At 36.6% G+C, this 26,484-nt stretch overlaps 1 protein-coding gene across 1 annotated transcript; it reads left to right on the forward strand.

The window, feature by feature from the left end:
* Nucleotides 1-4,262: 4,262 nt before the first annotated feature.
* On the forward strand, nucleotides 4,263-25,139 carry LOC136244229 (ankyrin repeat, SAM and basic leucine zipper domain-containing protein 1-like). Its single transcript, XM_066035786.1, has 4 exons — nucleotides 4,263-4,422; nucleotides 7,751-7,852; nucleotides 15,699-15,756; nucleotides 24,564-25,139. Exons 1-4 carry the CDS (start codon nucleotides 4,321-4,323, stop codon nucleotides 24,884-24,886), a joined length of 585 nt encoding a protein of 194 aa, XP_065891858.1. The 5' UTR covers nucleotides 4,263-4,320; the 3' UTR covers nucleotides 24,887-25,139.
* The last annotated feature ends 1,345 nt before the right edge of the window (nucleotides 25,140-26,484 follow it).

The following is a 26,484-nucleotide window of genomic DNA, read 5'->3' on the forward strand; positions in this document are numbered from 1 at the left end:
CTACGTGTGAAAACGTTTTACTGAGAAAAAATCGATATACTCTAATAGAACAGTCAATAACTCTAATAGAGCAATCAGGTAGCGAGAAGTGACTGTTTCAGTATTAGAATATTTTGTGATTTTGTAAGCACCATTATGATATTATCTACACTTCTCCAGAAGAATACTGGAATATCCACTGGTTTGCATTTCAGTGACTTCCTTCTTTGTAAATCTTGATTGGCTACTTCATTCTAAACATGAACCATACTGAAAACGTGTACAAGAATGCCATGAAATGCACTATATAATAAATGTGTGCACTATGAAGTAGCTACTTTAAGGTACTTGGTATCGGTACTTGTACTTGCAGATATTTCCCAGCTGAGTACTTGGTATTTGAAGTATCGGTAAAAAGTGGAATCGGTGCAGCCCTAATTTTATATACTGCCTTTAGATTATAGGTATGGTTTTCTGAAGCATTTTGCTAATGGAAAAGTTTGGGTAGGTACAGACAACCAAGTACATGATGCACCCCTCTCACAATTGCACAACACTGAATAGGTACATGTTAGAATATATAATAATGTTGAAAGTGGAAAATTTTGAAATTTGAACAATACAAGATTGAATCTGAAAGCATTTTCAATGGAAATTGTGTACCTGAATTAAGTATTGCCATACATATTAACTACACAAGTAGATGAATGAAACCCTTTAAACAGACCAATGCACTTCATTGTATGTATAGGTGCAGGCAGATTTGGAAAAATTCCATAACAGAACCAACTACATGTTTCCAGTGAATGTTCTATTAGAGTAGTTAGCTGACTGCTCTATTAGAGTATCTCGATCTTGTACACCTCCAATGCTGATCCGGGTCCTTGTTGCATAAAAGTTAGCATAAATCCACTGATAATACCTTGGAAAGATATTTATAAGGTGGTTTTATGAGTATTTGTTTTATTAGTGATCATATAATTATGCTAAGACAAAATTTCATTATAATACTCAGCATATTGATCAAGTAAAGCCTAAAAGTGAAGGGGGGGGCTTCAGCCCTCCCCCCCCCCCCCCCCCCCCCTCCTGGATCCGCCCCTGTATATATATATATATAATTATGACAGGAAGAAAGAATACGTGATATATATATTTTATAGTTATATTCTACACCCCAGAAGATGGAAACGATTATAGATAGTAAGCTATAGTGAAACAGCACCTCCTGGAGATGGAAATCAATAGAAATTATTGATGGATCAGACGTTTTACACTTTTAACGGTGCCACGCCCACACAGTCGCGATTAGTGAGTTACCCACGAAGGAGACAAGAGTTCATCAAAACTTGTTCCAGTTCCTGAGGTGAATAATTGTTGGTTGATAGGCGCTTGTTATTAGAGACTTGTTTGCCATTTAGATAAGGATTTTGCGGAATGTGTGAAGTTACACCATATATGGTAAGCGTAGCCACAAAGCGTAGTATATCAGTTATATACTACAGTGCGGCGCTTTTGATCTCAACCACAGGTGTGGTATATATATATATATATTACAGTTATAATGTGGTTACGAGGGATATATATACACATGAGCACGAGGACCCTGCCCTCATGCTCATGCGTATATTTTTGATCATGAGTAATCATGTTATTATTGTATATTCTACACCCCAGTAGATGAAATGATTGTAGATAGCAATTTATAGTGAAACAGCTCCTGTTGAAAATCAAACTCAGTAGAATGGATCAGACGTTTTAGACTCTTTAGTGGTGCCATGTCCATCTACTTGCGATTAGTGAAGGAGACAAAAGTTCATCGAAAATCCTTCTCCTTGCTCAGGTGAATAATTCTTGGTTGATTTAGGTGCTTGTTTTTAGAGACTTGTTTAACATTTAGATAAGGATTTTGCGGAATGTGTGAAGTTACACCATATAATATGGTAAGCATAGCCACAAAGCATGGTATATCACTTACATACCACAGTTTTCCATGGTATATCAGTTATATACCACAGTGCAGCACTTTTGATTTCAACCACAGGTGTGGTATATAATATAATTATACTGTATAAGTGTGTGACCAGATCTGCAAGTACCTCACATGTTAGCACATTTGTGACCAAATTTGTGAAAAGGGGTCTTCCACACACACATCCAATTTACAAACTTTGACAACTCATAACTTCAGATTGGAAAGGGCTATTGATTAAAATTTGGTCAGTGGTGAACGCTATAACATAGCTTAGTGTACAAAGAAATTTTCAGGTTACTAAGTTCCTTGATCACGGAGGTATGATCTTCTGAGCTCATAGAATGGCATGAAACAAAGATTTTCAAACTCCTCTTGCTTTGAGGAACACAATGCAAAGTTTTTGTCATTAACACCTTCCTTCATGGTGAAACAGGAGCTTATAAAAATTAAGGGGTTTTTTTAGTTTCATAAATAGTTTACCCATTGCATTTTATATGCTGTACTATAAAATAAATCACTGTTTATCAAATAGATTTCAACAAGCGCTTATACTGTACTTCCTAACCACAGCAATACACAGACTTCCAGTTTCGACTATTCAATAGAACAGCCTTTGGCCTCTTTAGGTTCCAAGTTGTAAGTAAGTACACTGCAAGTTATGGGCTAAACCGCAAAACTTATTGTTTGCCAATTCTTGAATGCCGGTACATATATCAAACAGCAGTACTTCACCAATAATTATTTTCCAGCAGTTTGCACATTCCAATGAATTACTCACTAAAGAATTACCCTGTCACTTTGAGGTTTCTATGGGATATCTAAACAGAAATTTTATGGAGACTGAATGCACTGTTTATGAGGTTTGACTGAAACAATAGTTGTAATAGGTGCTACCATTCTGCTCATAACTTGAAGGCTCCTGGTTCAATTTACTTAAACCTTGGGACTCAGGAAGAGCAAAGATCACTCTATTGAACAATCTGAACTGAAAGTACTGTATGTGCGTTGTTGTTATATTACAATCTTTGTAATTTGTTTGATTCATGGTACCGAGTATCCACTAAAGTCTCCAGAGCCCTTTACCAAAAGAAACCACTGAAGGAAAGTATTGTAAATGTTGTATTGGTGGTCATTACAGCTCGGTAAGTCTTTAGTTAGCTTTTATTGTCCTTCAGCTGTTGTGTAGTTCACTTAGTGTATATGTTACATATCGTTTGATAGTAGGTGACTTATATACACTAATGAACTTGAATATTTTTTGTAAAGAGGTGTGATTTGTTGCTATTGTAAGTATTTATCAGGGCGTACTGAATGATAGTTCGAAAACATGTAATGCATGTGTGTATATATAGGCTATAGGAACAGTATTTAGACACAAGTATATACTCTCCATAAGGATTTATCTGATACTGAATACTAGTGCTGTACTGTTATAAGCATAATGATAACATGTGAATGAGCTTGTCTTTGCATTAGCATATATAGTTATGTCTTCCTACAGGATGGGTATACCAGTCTACACTATGCAGCTGGGAATGGACATTACAGCATGACGTTAGCTCTCCTCAATTGGGGAGCTGAGGTGGATGCTGCTAGTGAGGTGGGTGTCAATAAATTATGTTGTGTACAAGTGTAGGTAATGTATAGTCAGATAAGGTGCATGCATGGCTTCTTCAGACATGTTAACTTTCATCAATAATTCTTGTAACATCAATTGAAAAAATGATGTCATTGTACCATACTGTTATTTGATTGACTGCATCTAGTGTGTTCACGGCTTTCATTACTTATTATAATTGAGCATATGCTGTGATGATGCGATCAAGTGTGCGTATACCCGATAATATTCTAAATTATTATCATTATTATGCGACTAGATTTGTGAAAAAGGGGTCTTCCACACACATAGCATTTACCCACTTTGATGGATCATAACATCAGATTGGAAATGGCCATTGACTTGAAATTTGGTCAGTAGTGAACACCAACATAGCTTATAGTTGATGGAGGTCTATATGTTTCCTGAACACCAAGATATGGTCTTCAAAGTTCATAGAATTGGATGCATGTTAAAGACCCATTTTCACAAATCCAGTAACATAAAATTATTATACTTGTCATTTTGGAAAATTTGATTTCACAAGAACAATGGGCTTTATAAATCGGAATGACAAAATTGAAATTATTGTAATACAATCAATACAACAATGTGCCACTGTCATGGACTTGTAGTCTTTAATTGAGCGTCCATTCACAGAAATTACATACTTATCTCAATAAAACACACATTAGACTGACTAATATTATGTCAGAGAAGGGAAATCATATAACTCATGTATTAGTGTAATAACACTACTTGTATTAAACAGATGGACAAATGGACACCACTCCACAGTGCTGCCTGGTTTGGCTATACTGATATAATACCATTACTGCTGGACCATGGGGCAAATGTGAATATCAAAGATAAAGTAAGTGTAATTGTGTTATATGGTTTCACCGCCTATGATCTGTATATCCTCAACAATGACAACAACTTTACCTTGGGTGGCTTATCAAAATACAGTGGCTTGTATGACGTATATAATACAGATGACAATTACAAAAAAAGACGATACAACTCCTCTATATATAAACTGACCTGAAATTCACAGCACTTTTTGATCTTAGTTCCTGTATGGTCCTGAGTCATGCATGACCACACCCAACTCCTAGTGGACACCCAGATGGACTTTGATAATCAACAGCAGGCATTAAATACAATATGCCTAAAATATGGGTACTATATAAGTATGAATTGTAAAATGACCGGGGTATTAGTTCGGTCTATCATAACGGTTGCTATGCCTGATCCTGTAAATTCAGAGATATTTCTTAGTACATAAACTGACCTGGAAATTCACAAGATCATTGATGTCACTACAATCCATGTACAATTGACAACAAAAGAACACACAAGGTAATACAATTCCTCTGTCTGTAAATTGACTTGAAATTCATGACACTCTTTGATCTTAGTTCCTGCCTGATCCCAAGTTATGTATATACCACGACCACATCCAACTACTAGTGGTAGATCACCTGCAAAAACCAACAGGTGGGCATTAAATACAATATCTATGATACTTTTTATTCTAATGACCAAGGGGTCTGCAACTGCATTGAAATTATGTACAGCCTCTTTGAAATCTTGTTGAAATCTCAAATCTTAACTGATTTTAAAATCTGAAATCTTGAAAGATTGTTTGAAAATTCCATATATTTTATGTTTGCTTTTGTATATTCAGCAATGCATGTGCTATGCCTTATATTGGTCTGGAGCTCTCGTATGGCTTTTACACATTTCAAAATCTGAAATCTTCACTTATAAACTTTTCCATTCTTTACCTGCAAAAGTTTCTGTAGATATCCGGATGCTAAGTGTCTGGTGATGTGACTATTAATTGTTCCAGATACAACAAATATTTTTACTCTGAAATCTTGAAATCTTGCCATAAAATCTTAGAAATGTTGGGGAAAAGTAAAGATTTGATATCTCGTACAGGTTTTTATGAGTCGTGGACCCCTCGCCAATGACACATTTGGAGATTTACAGGTTGGATCGTTTTAACAGGTGACCTTATTACACAGTTACCTGGTTTCACTGTACACAATTTCAGTTATTTATATCAGTTGCAGTGTGAATGAGTACTTTTCTGTACAAGCATTACACATGTACATTTGCTTACTTCTGTTCTGGGACTTCTGATGATGAGAGTGGAAAGTGACAAGAAAGTAGTTTGGTCCTTACACCTGGTCAACAATCCTGCCATGAGATAACACCAAGCCGGATAATACTGGAATTTCCTGTACTTGGTACCATCAGAAGTTTTCAGCTTGGTCTCAGTACAGGGATTTGCACTGCACACATTTAAAAACCAATTGCATAATGCATTAAACAGTGTGTGGCAATGTGGCACTTTGCATACTAACTTCATCTTGCTTCACTATTCATTTCATTAGCCTCCACAACTATTCTCAAGACTCTAATCCATTTGACTTCTTCAAATGGTGTACAGTATTAATTTTTAGTTTCACATTTGCTTCACCACTCTATTGAAATCCAGTTACAATAATACAAATGTTTATTATTCGTACTTCTTTCTCAGACATGCTTTTTAACATTCTATAATTAAACCATGTATCATGCTTATCGACTTGAGGTGTTACAGGGACTTTCCAAGAGATTTACCCTAAATAGGTCACATCAACCTGGTGGTACTCATGGTTCTACAATGCTCTACATGCACTTAATAATATAGTATAAGCTGTCAAGAATTTTTTGTGCACTGCTGAAGTTTTTTGTGCGATGGTTTGATGATGGTCGAAAAAGAACTATGATGGTGGGGCAAATGCCCATCCTAGTCCCGTGTAGACCAGACCACCCTTTTCTTTTGTGCATGGGTGAGGAAAAATTTTTTTAACTTTTCATATATGCACAAAAAGAACTTTTCACACACAATAAGAAAAGTCAGCCTGGTCTACATGAGACTATGCCCATCCCTAAGGCTATGCCTATGGCATTAAATAGCAGGGCTAAAACGAATATTCAAATTCTTATTCGATTTGAATTCGTTCGACACAATTTTGTGATTCAAAGCATCAAAGTTGCTATATAGTTAGCCTAATACATGTAAAGTGGATGGCAGACACTAGTAAATGAGGAATCTTTATCAGTCTCTACAAACGCTCTGTGAACTGAGTAGTTTGCATGCATGGCAAATGAGTACCAGCAATGAAAAGCCTTTTTGCTCACTACAAATGAACAGAAAAGCTCTCTACATAATTCTATAAATGCTAAGTTATGCGAAGCTATACAACTGCATGTGTAAGTGTTGCTATTACTACTCTGATCCAGCTTTTATTGTAGTGGTACTACATTGTCCCTACTCTAGTTTAAAGTTCCTGATTTTTTCTTAGTATTAGAACTTTGTTACTGTATATTACCCATGCTAGCAGTACATTTAATGCAGGTCAATGAAAGACAAGTGCAAACTAATAATATGTGGCAGGTATATTTTCCGTTGCACATGAACAAAGGTAAAAAATATAGTGTCTACTACAATGCAAGTATATGACTTGCCCAACACTAAGGTATAGTGCAGGTCTTAGGAATGTTATATAATACATGTAAAGGAAAAGTGCAAGAAAACTTCAAATTTATGGCAGACACTTTTCTAGTTACTGGTGAATAAAATAAATTAAGGGTAACAATTATTTATGGTATTCTAGGTTAGGGTCGGGTCTAGTAGGAATGTCCTACATCATATGGTAGGTCTAATATATCTGCTGGATTGCTGAACATTTATTTAATATTATGCTGCACAATTCCTAAACTCACAGGACTTCAGGAAATTTGAATTCCCCAGTGTTATATATTATTGTGGTTTAGTATGACAATTCTGATATGTGCCTGTCATCTAATTCCTAATTGTTGCTTTAGCAGCTGTACAAATCAATTTTTCTGTTGCTGATAATTTTTAATTCCCTAACTGCTTTCAAAAGAAGCTGAAACTTCACAAGAACATACATTTGACTTTGTAGAAAGTAAAAAGTAATTATAAAAATGCACTATTATGTCAGATGTTCACAGATTTGGTCAATTATATACTGTGCTAGCTGTGGGAAATCTTCAACTAGCTAGTGATCTTGTGAATTATACATTAACATCCCTAACATTAATGTCTATTAATGGTAGTAACTATGAATGGCCCAACCAAGTGTTTACTGAATCTTATTGTATGTATTGCATGGCTATAGAATGGGTATACTCCACTGGCATGGGCTGTGAAGGAGGGAAGGACGAATGTAGTGAACTACCTGATCTTAGAGGTGGGAGTGAACCCCACTCAGTGTCCTCAGGTATTGTCACATGATGGTGTTGTATTTGATGTACTATTAAAAACATATTGTAGAAGTTGGTAGAGACAAAAGTCATGAGGGTATGTAGTCATATATTTGCAGTAGATCACTGTAGATGTACAAAACATTCAGTAAAGTGCTGAGCATATAATTATGTACACTAGCATGATGGTTAGCAGCAGTAGCCTAGTAACTAGTGATAATTTCTGTTGATCAGATGCCCTTTATCAGCTCCTTGTATACCAATTCATCACAAGTTCTCTGAACAAATAATACTTGAAAGAAATTATGTACGTGATAATATATACTCTAAACTGCATGTGTTTAATTAATGCATACACACTACATAATTACATTCACCACTACACAAATCCACGAACAGATACACGGATACACTACATACTACACACACAAACACAAACACATGCAACACACACACACACACACACACACACACACACACACACACACACACAGACACACACATACACACACAAACACACACACATGCAAACACACACACACATACACACACACACACACATGTATACCACACATGTGTACCACACACATACAAGGCATGAGGTCATTAGCTTATAAAATTAGGTGTTGAGCCAATGAACAGTGCTCCAAAATTCACCCATTAGCTATGTGTATAAGAAATGGCCATTATTCCTAAACTAATGTCACCATTATTAGCCAATAATATTAGCATTTAAATTGATATTTTAGCTTGAAACAAACTTCTTTACTAGTACAGTATATAACAAATTATTAACTTAAAAATGAAGTAGGGATCCAGACGATAAAAAGTAGTGAAACAAGTGAGGAATGATGGTACATGTATTACAGCTTATCTCGGTGGAAAAATCACTACATTGGCATGTTATAACAATGATTTTGCTTAATGCTAAAGTAGGGATTTCCCACCGAGTTATGCTGTAATATCATCATTCATCGCTTGTTTCAATACTGTTATTACTTGGATGCCTATATATTCCATTTTTAAATTAATATATCACTGGATCTGCGAAAAGGGGTTTATAGCCTTTCCAATAGCATGTACTTGGCAATCCATAACTTGACTTGTGAATGTGGTAGCAGCCTGACATTTAGTCACTTTACACTCTACACATAGCACTTTTCCTGGATGTAATTTACAGATAATACGTCAAACACATGATCAGTTATAACTCATCAAACTTGGAAATTTGGAAAGGCTATAGGGGTTATTAGTCGTACTGGTGGCATGAGCACTGTGGGCTATAGAGCACATGGACAACTGTGCTTTATTGCCCACAAAGAATGTTTTATTGCACCAAAAAAGTGTTTTAATCATACCATAAAGCACTCTTCATGCAATAAAGCACTGTTTGCCCTAAAGTTTACTTTATTAAATTTAAAGTACACTTTTCCTTTCATCTTTTCCATGCAAAGTACTATAATTGAGGTAAATGGCTGTTAATACGGATAGCTTATACATTAATACATAAATACCAGCAATACTGTGATATTATTTTATAGAAGATATACCGTTTGCTCTTTTTCAATACTACCCAGCTCTATTACATGCATGCACATGCACACACACACACACACACACACACACACACACACACACACACACACACACACACACACACACACACACACACACACACACACACACACACACACACACACACACAAACTATACAGACACACCAAAGCTGATAGACTGTAAGCATAATTGTAATTGAAAGTGATTGTTGTTCAGCTGTCACAAGTTTTTGAAAGTTTCACTGCTGATTTTTTCTTAAAAGGGCAAGTCACTGTATAAAACTTTATACAGTATTTCACATGAAATATTGTGAAATATAATTATACATCTAGTGCACTTAATATTAGTTTATGTTTTTAGGGATGAAGTATTGTTCCATCAATAAAAAGTAGTGAAACGTGAGATAATGTTGGCTATTAAAATTACATATAGTAACGTATGTGCTACATTGGCATATTACCACCATCTGTTCAAGATCTTTTCCCAATACAGTTGTACATGTAACTATGTTGTAGTAGCTACCATAATTTTCTATATCTCTGATACCCTACTTCACTTTAAATGTATGCTAATAGAGCAGTCACCACTGTGCTTACATGTATACATTATAACACATTCATTCCCTGGGAAAAAAAGAAATGTAACTATATATCAAGCAGTTCAGGAATGTGTTAGTATCACTGGCTATGGTATATATTTGTGGTCAATACAAGTTGATGACATGCACTACTTTTACTGTAGGTGCGCGCACAATACAGTAAAGGTGCTACTTTTAGTGCTATGACACCTGATGGGTAGTGTGATGATGGGTGCGGCATCATGTTTGAGAAAATCATAAAAGTTGTTTGTTGAAATTATAGCAACCCATTTTAGCTACTTGACCCAGTTGAAATTGTATTATTGTTACTTAATTTTGCAATCTTTGAACACTGTACAGATAAGCATTGCCGCAAAAAAATGCAAAACACTAATATCTAATTAGTATTAATACAAACAAATTATGAGAAGCAAGCATGTTACTGTCTGCAAGTGAATAGTTTATACGTACACAACTGTTGTGTATATAGTAATATCAAGACTCACGGTAGTGAGTCGCGCGGCCAGTAAAGCAGAAACGCCATCACTTACGCTATCCCTCTGAAACTCTGGAGTTGAACTCATCGTGTCACTAGTAACTACCACACAAGCAGTGAAGCAAATCCATGCCGATTGTTTCGTGATCGAGGTTGCCGACATCAAAGGGGAAGTTTCTTTTTTATTTATTTTTTATCGCATGCGGTTAGACACAACCGCAGGTGTATGCCTTGCGTTCCTTTGTGCATTCCGAACATTGATCGCCCTGTTATCGCTTCAGTATTCACTCAATCACCTCAAGATTCACATCATCGATTTCACCATACATGACTACCCTACAGTCGTGATTTCAGCACCAAACGAAGTTTCAGTCGTCCTCAGTCGACCTAGAGGCCAAATACAAATCCCAGATTGTTGTTTTCCGCAATACTCACTTGGCATGTAGGGCAATGTGTCTTTAAACTGTTCTAAAAGTTTCGTTCAGATTGAAACATTTGTTTTCGAGAATGGCTAGTTTGAAATTTGAACTTAGTCGCCCCCACGTCATTTGCTCTCTAAGAATTTTACTCGGAATTTAAAGAATGATGCAGAGCACAACTGCGGTCACTGGGTATTGATGAACTGGCGCTCTATGTAGTTAATCAGTACATATAGCCACCAAGAAGTGTGCTGCCATAGATTATAGTCCATAGATATAATCTATGGTGCTGCATACCATCCTTCGTTTTGAAATTAGTCGCCCCACATAATCTGTCCTCTAAGGGCGCGGCTTAAAGAATGACACAAGGGTACAACTGCGGTTACCAGTTGTTGACACAAGCTGGTAATTACCACATGTAGCTAGCTTAAAAAGAAGTGTGCAAAATTGCCTAATACAATTGTCACCATGCATTATTACATTTTATAGCACCCCCACACAAAATTACACATGTAATTACAACATACAGAGGAGACACATGAATACCAAACACTTTTCACAACAATAAGGTAAGAATTGTACAATAATGACTATAATATAACTGCTATGCAAATGTTTTCCAGTGGCCCGCCATGGTAGCAAGTCTCACATGACGGCATGTATATTCATCCAAACACAATGGAATAACGAGTACAACAAGTTGGTATGACTCCATCCAGATGAGTGGGTGTGGCTCCAGTATGTCTAAACAGTTAACAAACATTCCTGTTATAAATACGTGCTAGAGTTGCAATATAATAGTATAGTATTTAAATGCAATAATACATAGTCTCCATTGCATCACTATCAAATGACACTAAGTGGAGGATATTGTTGCATCTCTAGTATGTACACTCTATCAGTACAACCTATCTTAATGGCCACTAGTATAGAAAGACAACCACTCTTGAAAAGCCAATTCCAATTGAGAATTTATACACTGTTACCTGCTGAATGAGTGAAGGTGGCAATAAACAAGTTCCACCGTAATTTATACACGTGATCTGATCCTGTATATTCTGTCAGTGGATGAGATCCACTTGGCCAGGACAAAATGTGACTCAAGTGCCCTGGATGATCCATACTCAACCAACTTATGACCCAGTGGTACAATGGAACTGACTATTTATAGAGAATACAATTATATTTATTTCTAAGATGTGTGGATGTGTGGACACATTACAACACATTACATGTACATACAAGACATGCTACGTACTGTTTTAGCATTTCAAGTCATCACATTATACACGTACCAGTCAACAATGCTTCATAGTGCCCATCAGTAAACCTGAAGAAAAGTTACGAAAAATAAAAATTCACATAAGTACAATGAAACCTCATTAATATGGCAGGCTGTGGGACCAAAAAATTTGGCCTGAATAACAAGGTGGCCTTATTAATGAGGTCATAAGTAATGCTTAGCTATATTTGGGACCTACTAGAGGTGGCCAATATAATGAGGTGGTCTTATTAAAGAGGTGGCCACTAAGTGAGGTTTCACTACATATAGTTCACAATATTGTGAGCAATATTAATGGTTAACAATATACACTGAAACCTGCAGGTCACTTCTTGTGGAAGATTGCTCTCTACACAAAATGACACATTCAGAGATTGTATTTAGATGGATGATACAGTAACGCATTGTGACTTCAATACTCGTGATGTGTCACTGCTAGGCAGCATCCATATACACGGCACTGCCACATCGCACTTGCTAGCACACACAATTTTGCTAAAGATTTTACAAATTGATAATTAAGGGGTGTGGCAACTAGCTGTTTCGCTCGCAAGACTGTGTGGCAGCTGTTTCCCTTCTGTACAAGTGGCCACCAAGACAGGTCCACTGTGGATGAAAGCCAGGCATTAGATATTTGGTATTTCATGTGTTGAAGACATTCCAGGGCTTCTGGTAGTCTCAAATCTCACCACAGTTTAACTCAGGCAGTGTTGTGGTCACCACTAAACTATTGGAATGCTGTGTTATGTTCATCTTATGCTTGGCTACTATATTGTAGAACTGAAATGGATACTCTGAAAAATATATCCTATGGATAATGACTTCATCACTTTCTTCATCAGGAGCTTATAAGGACCAATAGTGAAACTTTTTACACTTGGGGCTGACAGTCAACTGCCTATGTCTGAAGCAGTGCTTTTGGTGCTCTAACAGATTGGCTGCTCCCTTGCTGCCAGCACTCGCTGTCTCATACGCTGTCATACACTAAATCCATCTCTATAGCCAGTTAGAACAGCATGCTTCTTACCTTTTTTTAAGGCCGCATGATGCAGCCACCTCTTTAAAAGGCAATGTCAGAAAATTTTGTCCCTATGGCCTGAATAATGACCAGTTTTCACTGTACTATTAGTTATTAGTGATCAAGGAGGATTATTTATTAAGATACTAAGATATACAAACGCTACAACCTTTAAATATAGCAGTAAATTTTTTACCCTGGTCCAATGTCTCGTAATAATCGTGACTTCGTGAGAGACTCTACTGTGACAAATACATGTTTATCATGATATGTGCTAATCGCCTTTTTACAATTAAGTTTTACAACACAAATACATGTATAGTTAAACTCACCAATTGCGACTAAATCCCTCCAACACGAAAAGACAAGTAATGAGACAACCTTGGAGACAACAGCCACACAAGCCTATTCTGGTGCGTTTATTTAGTAGCAATATAAATTTTAAAGGCGTTTATTTACAACAGGACATAATTACGCGCCCCTCTATTGTCTCTGTACATACTTGCCTTTTCTTTACTATTCTCATTTCATTTCACAAGATCTCTTGGCAGGGGCGTAGCTTCTTCACTTGAATTAGTCAATGCTTGAAGTAGATCGAGATACTCTAATAGAACAGTTACAAGTGCCATATTTTTATATTGTAAAGTCTGTAAGTAGCTAGTAATTTAAACTATACAATCCGATGCTAAGCAGAAGTTGTAACTATGCTAAATATTGATTGCTGTGTTACAGCTGTTTTGTGACTGCTCTAATAAGTATCTTGATCGTTTCAATGCAGTACAAGATGAAAGGCAAAGTGTTGTTAAAAGTTTACTAGTTAAAATGGGTGTTAGTTGACTGTAGTTGCATGCCACTAACAGGGCCGTCCAGAGAAATTAGAGGGCCCAGGGAAAAGAGTTAAAGAGGGGCCCAGGGGCAAGGAAGGGTCTAGATCCTGACTGCTCTATTAGAGTATATCGATCTTTCTTTAAACAGGTATTCAAGTGGCCCCTTTCGGGCTGTGGTAGGGGGCAAAATACCCCAGTTACCCCCAATGTGGGCGTCCCTGGCCACTAAAATTACAGTTATATTTTAATATTATGTCACTGTAATCTGGGGTTTCTGTCAAAACCATGGAAACTCACCTACTGTTATCAACAGTGCATTGCTTATTCTAACAAAAAGTATTGAAATCCCATCCAAAAACAGCTTATAGCTGTAAAAAAAGTGCGCGTCCAAGTAAAGCAGAGTTAACTGCGACAAAAAGTAATGATATCATAATACGGCCATGTGCGAGGTGTGCAAGTTTTAAAATTAATATTAGCTAATCAGATAATATGTTATTGTTAAAGTGTTAATGAGAACTATATGTGATGCTGCTAGCTTTTAAGTGTGTGAGTATCTTCATAAATGCCACATAAATTTAATTCTCAATAAAGCAATGTGTATAGATTCTCTGATAGTAATAAATAATTTGAGTTTGGCCGCCTTTCCTGTATACAGCACGAACAAAGGAAAGGTGGCCAAACTCAAACTATTTATTACTATCAGAGAATCTATACACATTGCTTTATATTGAGAATTAAATTTATGTGGCATTTATGAAGATACTCACACACTTAAAAACTAGCAGCATCACATAGTTCTCATTAACACTTTAACAATAACATATGTGACCGGATTTCACATAACAAGGCTTTCACACACACAAAATCAAACTTACGATTTTACCAGAAATGGATTGCTGGTCTAACACACTATCATATTTCACACTGTACTTCCTTCAGCACTGACAAGTCTGGTTTCTGTAGCAGCTTTCTTCCGACCCTGTCAAAGCCACGAGTGTGAGATTGGCACCATTAAATGGCCATGGCTTTGTGATAATGGTGTGTAGTGAGCTGGGACTTCACAGAGAGCTCGCCAATAGTGTTCTCAGTCAATTTGGAGTAATTTGAGGGCCATGGAGGGCCATGGAGACCCCAAACTTGGCCTCTGGATTCCAATCGTCTTCTTACTTCATTTTATACCCATATATTAAGACCACCGTCCACCCCCACCCTCCCACCCTATTACTATCACCTGTGATATTATTACCCGCTCGAAAAAAGCTGCTCAAAACAGGGCAAATTTTGGGTATCAGAAATGTATACACCCACTCAGTGATAGCTAGTGAACAGATGAACAATTGGTGCAAATTTTGTTTGCACAGCTGTAGGCACTGGGAAGTTATTACACAATGATTCCTTAAAATCGTCATAATTTATCTCCTAACAAAGTTTTGTGCGTCAAAGCCTTGTTTTGTCAAATTCAGTCACATATTATCTGATTAGCTAATATTAATTTACAACTTGCACACCTCGCACATGGCCGCATTATGATATCATTACTTTTTGTCGCAGTTAACTCTGCTTTACTTGGATGCGCACTTTTTTTACAGCTATAAGCTGTTTTTGGATGGGATTATTTATTACTGCATATGCTATACGTATTACAATCTTTAATGAATGCTCTAATACATTGTTTATTACCATACAGGATCTCCAAGAGAAGATAAAGAGACTATTTAAAAAGAGGGAAGATTCCAAGCAACAAGGTGATATCACCACACATTATATAGACTATGAGTTAGTATTGTGTATGGAGAGGATTGTTTTTCTCCTATATACAATTTGTATAGGACCTCGTAGAATTGCACGACTATGTTAATAAATCGATGACAAGGTTTTGTTGTTTGTGGCAATAAGAAGTAACAAACATCAAATGTGAAACCGTTAATGTCATCTCACACTTAAATTTTCTACTTACATTACTTGTATATAAATATAGCTATACATTCAATCTGTAAGAATCCATGCATTTATTTCAAGTATTCTTTAATTTTGACCAGGCCTGAAAAAATAGGGCATGTGTGCACATAAAATTGCCTACTTTTTCAAACTTTGATGAGTCATAACTTTGTATTCCATTATTGCTTGATTATGAAAGTTTCAGTACTTAATATTATGGCTTTAAAATGCAAGTTACAGAATGGAAATAATTGTTATTCTGTCCCAATACTGAAATATGAGATGTTATATGGTGGGGTGTAGTTTGTGCCCACATTCCCTATTTTCACAGGCCCGGTCACAATTATATTCCCTTATCTGTATAATTATAACCAAAAGGATGAACCACCAATGTTTTAGCCCTAGAAGCTGAGAGCTAGGTATAGAGAGGCTACAGCACTACATAGTTTTACAACAGTTTTTTTACAGAAATAATAGGGAATATACCTGATATTACAACATAAAAATTGTGAGTTTGGTACATGTCTAATTATTAGTTACACTGTAGTTGCAGTAGATGTAGTTTTGCTCACATTGCCACAACATGCTCTTATCTTCATTATCCAATGTTGCCATGTCATAAACAAAGTTCATTTGGTTACTGTGTGATGAAGTCCCCACACTAACACAGCTACTGTATTTTATCAATTCTTAAATAATAATTCATAAATGTGGACAAGGTCCATAGGAAAAAACTGCAGATACTTGATAATTTATAAATGTAGGTGATACAGAGATCTAACTTATACCTTCACATTCTACAGAAACAAGCAATTAGTTTACTGGCATTTTAAACCACTGAAGTAAAGAAGAAAAGGATGTTATCCTATGCGACATGCATAACTTATGTTCCCATCTTCTGTCTTTTTGACATGAGATTGATATTCAACTTCTCTTGTAAAACCAACTTGCACTATCAATTCCCGCACTATGACTACATGCCAGTGTCACCCAAATCACTTTATTCTCCCTGCACTATCAACTATACCTCATAACAAAACAGCTTCTTCTCAACAACAATACAAGAATGGAATTCATTGCCACACACACTCAATAACTTCAATGATGGACATGCAAGTTTATCCAACAAGTTTAACTAGGATTCGGCACCAAATTCACCCAAATTGTCGTTATTAAATGTTTTGCCACCAACCTACCATCACAGCCATTTCTTGGACGCCACCTTGGATTTCACATCTTTTTCACCAGGCTTTCTTGGAGGCTGCACCCTTTTTTACAGTTGGGCTGTTTTTGATTAGATATCACTTCATTTTATAATCATACCTAAAGCCAGCCTATGGGCAGCTTTGATTATGAGGGAGAAGATTTGTTTAGCTACTGTACAAGTACATTTAACAATATTATTTAGTAATTATTACAATCGTGCTGATTAATCAAATGTGTAATTAACTCACTAAAGCTATACAGGGTAACTTTTTGCAGCTGAATACTTTACAGGGAATGTATAACGTGGCTGATATTTCTACAGGGAGACTCGTTACATAACTATACTTGTAGACTACATGGTGAATAGTTTGTAGTTAAACTCTCCACAGAAGTGACTCATAACCTAACCAAACTCTCTATAGAAAGAATTGCAACATAACTGAACATTCTACAGGATAGTTTTTTTTTGTACAGTAGGTGAACTCTCTACAGGGTGACTTGTGGCACAACTGAATACTACAGGGTGACGACTTGTTTCTATAGCTGAACTCTCTATGGGGTGACTTGTTCCTACTTGATTTCTCTACATAGTTATGATCGCTCTACAGGATGACTTGTTTCTAGCTGAATTCTTTACAAAGGGTGATTTAAATTGTAGTTGAATTCACTACAGGGTGGCTTGTTCTAGCTAATCTGTGTACAGGGTAATTTTTTCCGGCTGAACTCCTACAGGTGATATGACATGTAGTAAAACTTTCTACAGGATGACTTCTTTCTAGTTGAACTCTCTACTGGGTGGCTTGTTTCCACTTAAATTCTCTACAGTATGATTTGTTTCGAGCTGATCTCTCTACAGGGTGATTTGAAATGTAGCTGATCTCTCAACAGAGTGACTTGTTTCTAGCTGATTTCTCTACAGGGTGACTTCTTTCTAGCTGAAATCTCTTCAAGGTGACTTATTTTCACCTAATCTCTATACAGGGTGATTTGTTTTGAGCTGATCTCTCTATAGAATGATTCGAAATGTAGCTGATCTCTCTACAGGTTGACTTAAAATGTAGTTGTACTCTTTGCATGATAACTTGTTTCTAGCTGATCTCTCCAAAGTGTCATTTGTTTCTAACTGATCTTACTGAGAAATTTGTTTGTAACTGATCTCTCTACAGCGTGATTTGAAATGTAGCTGATTTCCCTACAGGGTGACTTGTTTCCAGTTGATTTCTCTACAGGGTGACTTTCTTCTCTCTATAGGGTGACTTTTTTCCACCTGATCTCTCTACAGGATGATTTGTTTCGAGCTGATCTATCTAAAAAGTGAATGTGATTTGAAATGTAGCTGATCTCTCTACAGAGTTACTTGTTTCTAGCTGATCTCTCTACAGGGTGATTTGTTTCACACTGACCTCTGTACCAAGAAATTTGTAGCTGAACTCTCCACAGCAGAAGGGATTATAACAGTCAGTCAACAGTAATTTACCAAGCATATAAGGCATTTGTCTAGGCAAACTAATTTAAGTCCGTAGGAAGTGACCGATCAGGTGCAATAGTCATAATAATTATATTATATCTTGTGCACTATTGTTTGTAGGAATCAAGTTGCAATACTCGATAAAGTCTAGTAATACGCTTGTACGTATAGCACATGAAGTACATCAATACCACACATATGTATATGCATGCGTATGCAAATGCTGACACCAGTGACATTTGTTCTATAATTATAAATATGGCAGAGTGTAGCAAAAAGGCTAAACATGTGATACCAATTGCCACTTTCAACAAGTGGCAAACACAGTTTGACAAAGATTTATTCTACCTTGTCGTGACTTCGATGTAATAGAGATTCTGGTAATTTTCTTGTTGAAACATTGCGGTGTGCAACATGCAGAAAGTATGAAAACTCAATTGTAGGGATGAAAAACTTCTCTAGTTCATGGATATGTGGCCCAGTAAACCAGAGAAGCAGTAACATCACCGACCATGCAAAGAATGAGCAACACAATTTCACCTTCGTACCAAGCAAGCATGGTTATCTAATGATCCTATTGCTTCATATGCCCCTATAGTTCAAAGCTTTGCAATAATGGAAGCTTCAACATGGGAAAAAAAGGGGAAATAATTTGATGTATGCTACCTACTGGCTAAGGAAGATATGGCATTTAGGAAACACCCAGCTATATGTCATTTAGAAACAAAACATGGAGTGGAATTAGGAATTCCTATCAAACAAAGGACTATGCAAGTGCTTTACAAGATATACTACACTGCAACAATGGAACACTTTCTTGTCATCATTCTCCAAAGCCTACTTCCTCAGTTTTTTGATGGATGGATCTACAGATGCAGGAAACATTGAAGATGAAATATTTGTTCTGTTGTACTGTCTTAAAGATGATAGTGCTGAAGTAATTAGATGCAATGCTAGATTTTTCTCTGTGGTGGCATCAAAAAAAGCAGATGCTGATGGTTTGACAGAGTGTTCAAGTACTGTAATAGAGTGTTTAAGTCCTGTACTACAAAAAAATGGAATCTGCAGTGAGTTCAGTAAGAGTAACCTTTTCGAAGTAGTTGGGAAGCTGATACTAGTAGGAGGTGAAACGAATGTTGCCTCTGTAAATGTTGGAGAACAAAATGAGATGAAAGGTAAATTACAAAAGGAAATACCTTGGCTATTCTGGGCTTGGTGCTATAGGCATTGCTTAGAATTAGATTGTAAGGATGCTCTTTTAAGCAACATATTCAAAATATTTCAGAAATGTTACTTAAACTTTTTTTCTATTTATATTCAAAATCGCCTGAAAAAGCCATGAACTTTTTAAAATTGCAAGTGATTTAAAAGAAATTTTCAGTATTCCTAAAGGTAGGGACCTTCCAGTTAGATCTCAAGGGACAAGATGGATAACCAACAAAAGAAAGGCTATGCGAAGAGTAGTTGATAGGTTTGGTGTGTACATATATCATCTTAGCACACTTTTAAAGGATAGTCTATCAATAGCAGGGACAGAGCACACATTATTGGCTATCTGCAAAAATGGCAGCATTCAGACATGCTTATTGGTAGTGCACTATAATTTATGTGGATAAACTCAAGTCTCCATCATCTCTTAGTTTAAGCTAACAAAAAGACAACCTTGACATTGTATCAGCTCTTCAGAACATACTGAAATCTGTCAAACATCTTAAAAGACTATCTGAAAGCAGCCCTGATCAGTGGCCAACATTAAAGATGTAAGAGGCAAATTTCTCAAAAGCCCGCATTGCAGCTAACACCTCTTTCTCAATTTGAGCGTAGCGAGATTCGAAGTCCAAGGAAGCGTCATCTGAAACTTTGGTTTCTGAGTCAGGATTATAATGTACTAGGATACCTGGAGTAGTCAGTTTATGTTTTAATTTCAAAAAAACATCATCCTGGGAAGGTCCCCAAATCCAAACTCTCTTGGCACTTAACAGTTCTCGTAGAGGATGAGACATTTGAGCAATTTTTGGGGAAAATTTTCCGAGCTGTTTAATCATTCCCAGAAATCATCTCAATTCAGAAACTGACTTTGGGATGTCTATCTGATTAATAGTAGCTTTTATTGGGATCAGGGATATGCCACTGTAGTCAATAACGTGGCCAAGGAAAATCAACCTTTTCTTGCTGAACTCACATTTGTTACTGTTAAAGTTGAAACCTGATGAGAAGAAACCTTTTACTGAATCAAGTCTGGTGTCATGTTGTTCTTGGCTTTGTCCGAAGAAAAGAATATCATTCATGACAATCCTTGCAAGTCATCTAGTAGTGAGTTCATCTGTCGCTGAAAGTGCTCTGGGGCACTTGAAACGCCAATGGGAAGTTTGTTATAACAGTAGCATTCAAAAAGGGATAATGAAAGTTGTGAGGAGTCTAGAGCCTTCTGACAGAGGAACCTACCAGAAGCCACTGTATGCATCTAGTTTACTAAAGGTGGTTGCTCCGGACAGCCAAGTTAATGTTTCATCAATCTTTGGTAGGGGATGGTGTTCCCGTAACACAAAACAGTTCAGAGGCTTGAGGTCCACACACACACACACATACATCCCACCATTCTTCTTGACCACCACCATCCCTGCACACCATGGGGTTGGTTGTTGAAGTTTGGAGATTACTCCTTGTGCTTCCATTTGAGCTAGTGTTTCCTTGACATTATCGCGGATTGGTAGTGGAATATTCCTAACGGTTCCTAGACAGTATAATGGTAGAGCATTAGATTTAAAACAATTTTGTACTCACCCTCCAGTGTACCTAGTCCTGTAAAAAAAGACTAGGGAATCTTTGTTGGATGGTAGCAGTATGAAGGTTGTTGACAATGGCCAGTAGATATAGATCTTTGATGGCTGGAATTCCAAGTAAATTGCTAGAGAGCTGTTTCACAACGAAGATTTCATGGGTGCAGAAGTGTTATCCATGGCTTAGGTTGGCTGATAGACTGCCCCAAACTGCCAAGGGTTGACAGTTAGAACCACAAAGTTTTCTGATTGGTTGGTTTAAATTTGGTGATCCAAGTAATTCCAGTGTTTGTTCTGTGATTGCAATGACTTCTGCTCCAGTGTCAAGTTTAAAGGAGACTTCAGATCCATTGACAAAAATTGTTGGGGTCCAATATTTAGAGTTCTGGGGATCTTCAACAGTGTCTAGAAAGAAACTGTCCAGTGTCGAAGTATCTTGTGTGGGAATCCATACCTCTGGCAGGGTAGCCATCACAGGGGTGTGGGGGTTCCTTCTGCAATGCAGACATTTCTTTCATCCATCTGATCTGTAGTTTCTCCTTGACATGGTATAAGGTGTGCGAGAAACTGCGTCAACTGGAGAAGGTTTCACTCTGCTGCCTTTAAGAATGCATTGCTGATCACGAATGGCTTCTCTTTGATGGACAGCAAGTTAACAGATGTTGGTATAACTTATAATAAGTTGATACAAACTTTGTGGATATTTCAAGTAACAGCCTTTGTAATACTATAGCTTTTTTTGCCACATTCTGGTTCCATTTTAACTACTTTTGCTAACTTGAATCACATCCAGTTTATGACCTACAGTATGGGGGTGGAAAATTCCAGTTTGTATTTGTAGTACTAGTGTGTCTAGTAAATATCAAGAACCAAAGAATCCACAATAATAATTGTTGTAATTTCCATACACAATCTTGGGAGTTTTGAAACCATTGCAATGAAACACCATAGTACGACAGTGACTTCCCTTAAAGGCAAATCAAGCTTCTGACACCAATTTGTATTGGATTCAAACATGATAAAACATCCTACATATTTACAACAATGTGGCCTGGAAATTTGTGAGTGCATTAAAAGGTTTCATAGCACAGAACAATACTCTGCAAAACACTGCATACCATTCCTCAGGTACTTTTCCTGTGACAAACAAGTCATCCTATAGAGAGTTCAGTTACAAAACAACTAACAAGTAAGCATGTAGAGAGCTTGAGTTCAGCTAGCTGATGTAAGGAATTTAGCTACAAGCAAGGTTCCTATAGAGAGTTCAACTACACTGCAAAGTCGCCTTGTAAAGAGTTCAGCTATAAACAAGTCAACCTACAGCTACAAACAAGTCACCCTGTAATGAGTTCATGTACTAAACAAGGTACCCTATAGAGTGTTCAATACACAAAAAGTCACCCTAGTGAGTATCATGTCACCCTATAGATCAGCTACAAAAATATTCCCTGCACAGTTCAACTATGTTACAATTATGTAACTTTGTAGAAAGATAAACTACAATCTAGTAATGATGTAGACTGAGAGTACAGCCACTAACAAGTCATCCTGTAGAGAGTTCAGCTGCAAACAGATCACCTTGTCAAGAGTTCAGCCACAAAAAGTTACCCTGTAAAAATTTCAGCTGTGTACTATTCACCCTGCAGAGAGATCAACTACAATCAAGATAGCTCAGCCATACACAAGTCACCCTGTAAAGTGTTCATCTACAATCACATCACCCTGTAGAAATATTCAACAACAAAACATCAACATAGAAATTTCATTTATAATCAAGTCACCTTGTACATGTAACCCTGTAGAAAGATTGGATACAATCAAGTCACCATGTAGAGAGTTTATCTACAAACAAGTCACCATGTACAGTGGCATAGCTAGCCCTGAAGCATTGGTTGGGCACTGGTTGGGCACCATTTTGGTACAACCATTACAGTTTAGTTAGTGTATATAATTAAGTACATAATAATACAACATGTCTGTACGTTTGCATAATCATACCACAATATGTGTAATACGTAATGGAACAAAAAAATGATCCAAATTACACATTAGAAGTTTAAAAGTGAATGGCTTTAAAGAATTTTGGTGATTATAACTTGTCAGGAAATTGTAACGAATGTAATGCATTACTTCCTTTTAAGGCACATTGTATCCAGGCATGTGATTGATTGCATTTTGGGTCCAGACAAGACTAGAGATGGTGTTATAGGCATGGACAAAGAATGATAGTGTATGGGGAGTGCCCTTGAGGCTAAGATACAACAACAAAGTATGTATTTGTGGCTGAACTACACCAGAGAAACATGTGTCTCGCTCGTGTCACTTGTAGTTGTAGGCTGGTAGCTTGTATTTAGAAGGTTGGACTTACTTCAGTATAGCTTGTAACAAACAAATGTAATATGTAATATTATTACTATTTACAGCCCTCAGAGTAGCGAGTAATATGTAACTCATTACTTTTTTCAGTGAGTAATATGTACAGTGTAACTGTAGCGCACTATATCGCATAAAAGTAACGAGTAATATGTAACTAGTTACATTTTTAGTGTAACGACCCCAACTCTAGTCAGGGGTAGTGAGTATGTATATGAAATGTATGTACAAGTGTTAACCTGTGTGCATCTAAACTTTTTATCAACTGATGAAGATTCAATACTTTAGTAGAAATCCTAAATCTGTATGCCCTGCTAGAAGTGACAAATTTTAGCTGTAAAATGCCACCAAATTGAATCTCAGCATGTAATTTTCAAAACTTATCCTTGGGGGGCATGTCCCCAGACCCCCCTAGCTGCAGCATGCGAATGTGCTTCGCACATCATGGCCGTTGCACCTGTGCTAGCTACTTAGCAGCTGGTATACAATAAAATCAATACAGAAAATGTTTGGCCAACTACTAACAGTATATCAGACCATCCACCAGTACAGCACTGATTCTTGTCTAGACAAGGACAGAAATCACGTACCGTTTTGAGCTTGCCACACCACCCAGAAAAGATGACTCTTAAAAGTAGATTTGAGTAATGCTGAGGGTCAAAATTAATCATAGCTATCCGCTGGTAGTGTTAGTTTCATTTATCCTGATGTGTAATTTAGATTGGTTTTGTAAAAGCTGATCACATATAGTGAATCAATGTATAGCTATGGTTTCATTTTTACACAGCAAGGATAGAGAAATTATCAGATGTACTCAGACAGTTCAGTCCACGACTATTGAAGAGCCTACCAATGGAAGATCCTATCTTTGTAACTAGCTTATGGGCAGCTGGTCTCTTGCCCGGGGATATGAAGGCTGAAATCAAATCTCTAGCACTGTCCACATCTGCTAAAAAGGCAGATTATTTTATAGATCATGTGATATTGCCAGGTGCATCAGTTAACCATGCAAACCTTACAAAGCTATTACAAGTGATGGAAAACAGTGACTCTAACCCAATGAAACAGCTAGCCAGTGACATTACACATGCTATAAGCTTCCCTATTTAAGATTTACTTATAATGTTCTTTACTATATAGTATATTTTTGTAATCCTGTTTAATGATTGGCTTCTTGGCTACAATTATGTAGCCAAGATTTAAATACACAATATAGTGAAGGCAATTTGGTGTAATATGTTTATTATTATTTGGTTATTTGCTTATTCATTAATAGAATTTTGATGCTTACGTACACTGTACCTACACAATTAACTCTTATTCAGATTGTTATATGCATTTTATCTACAGTAAGTTCATTGGATAACACACAGAATTTTGCCACTATACAGTATATGCATGATCGAAAATAGCTGAAAAGTAGCATTGATGTTTGTGATGTTGCACTGCAATGTTCAATGTTCATGATTAACTTACAGAGGAGGATCTATACTGTACTTTAAGAAACATTAGAATACTTAGTTACAAAATTATAGCTATTACATCTCAAATTTGAGCTTTGTTTTTGGAAGCACTTTTAATTGCTGACTGACTTCATTCTCTTGCAAGTAAATAATCTAGTTTTGTACCAATTTTTCCAAATTAAATCCAAAATGATTATTACAAGATTTAAAAGTCTTTGCCTACTTTACTACTTTCCTAGTATAATTATTTTCTGGTGCTGAATTTTTCACTTCTAACAAAGTGTTAGTATCTGTCCTGCAGTCTCAAATGAAGTGTCAGTAACTTTCAATTAGAAAACTAGGTGGTGTTAAAATAAAACTCAAGTGATATCACACAATAATGCCTCCTACAACATATTGACACAGTTGGTAAGTGTAATAATAACACTCTCTTAACTACTGATCTGCACTTGGATATCCAATGTTCTTGAGCAAGTGTTTCTGGTACCCCAATGTGGAACATAATAACAAGATGAATGATTAGCCTATCATGGTGTTCTGCACAAGTGTAGGATATTAGTTTGTGTCACATCTGAATTTGCATTTATTCTTAGATCTTAAATCACCAGTTACATCTTACATCTTAAATCATCATATTACATCTATCATCAGTTGTTACTACAAATTGTAACTTCTCCTTTTGTGGCCATTCTAATTGTGTCTGAAAAGCACTTGGATTCATGTATGTATACAAGTGCTTGGATGCACATGATACGTACCTTGGCTTTTTAAAATTTATGTTGCTGTCAATATGCAATGGCCCATTGTTGATCTCTCTCTTCGTGAATACGGTGTATATTGGCATAATAATAATATTATCGCAAAATTCAAGATGTGATCTGTAACAATTTTTGTAGTAATGTAAAGTATTCAGCATTAATACAGTTGTAAGAGATTGACTGTGTTGCTGTAGATGAAGGTCAGGTGTACTCTCTCACAAAAAGCTTTGCATCAAAAATATTTGTTTCGTTTACTAAACTCAAAACCCAAGTTTTATTGAGTTGTAAAACATGAAGCTTTATGTAGTGATAGTGTTAGACCCTTCAATTACTTGTTGGTATCTATATACGTAGCTAACTATATACACCCTGTACATAGTTGTACTGCTACAATAGAAGTGCATGGTTATTATACAGGCAATATAGGCAGTGCAGATTTACATGACAATTCAGGTGAATTTGGTGCCAAAATCAAGTGGCACCAAAT

Source organism: Dysidea avara, chromosome 2 (assembly GCF_963678975.1).
Source record: "Dysidea avara chromosome 2, odDysAvar1.4, whole genome shotgun sequence".
NCBI lineage: Eukaryota > Metazoa > Porifera > Demospongiae > Dictyoceratida > Dysideidae > Dysidea > Dysidea avara.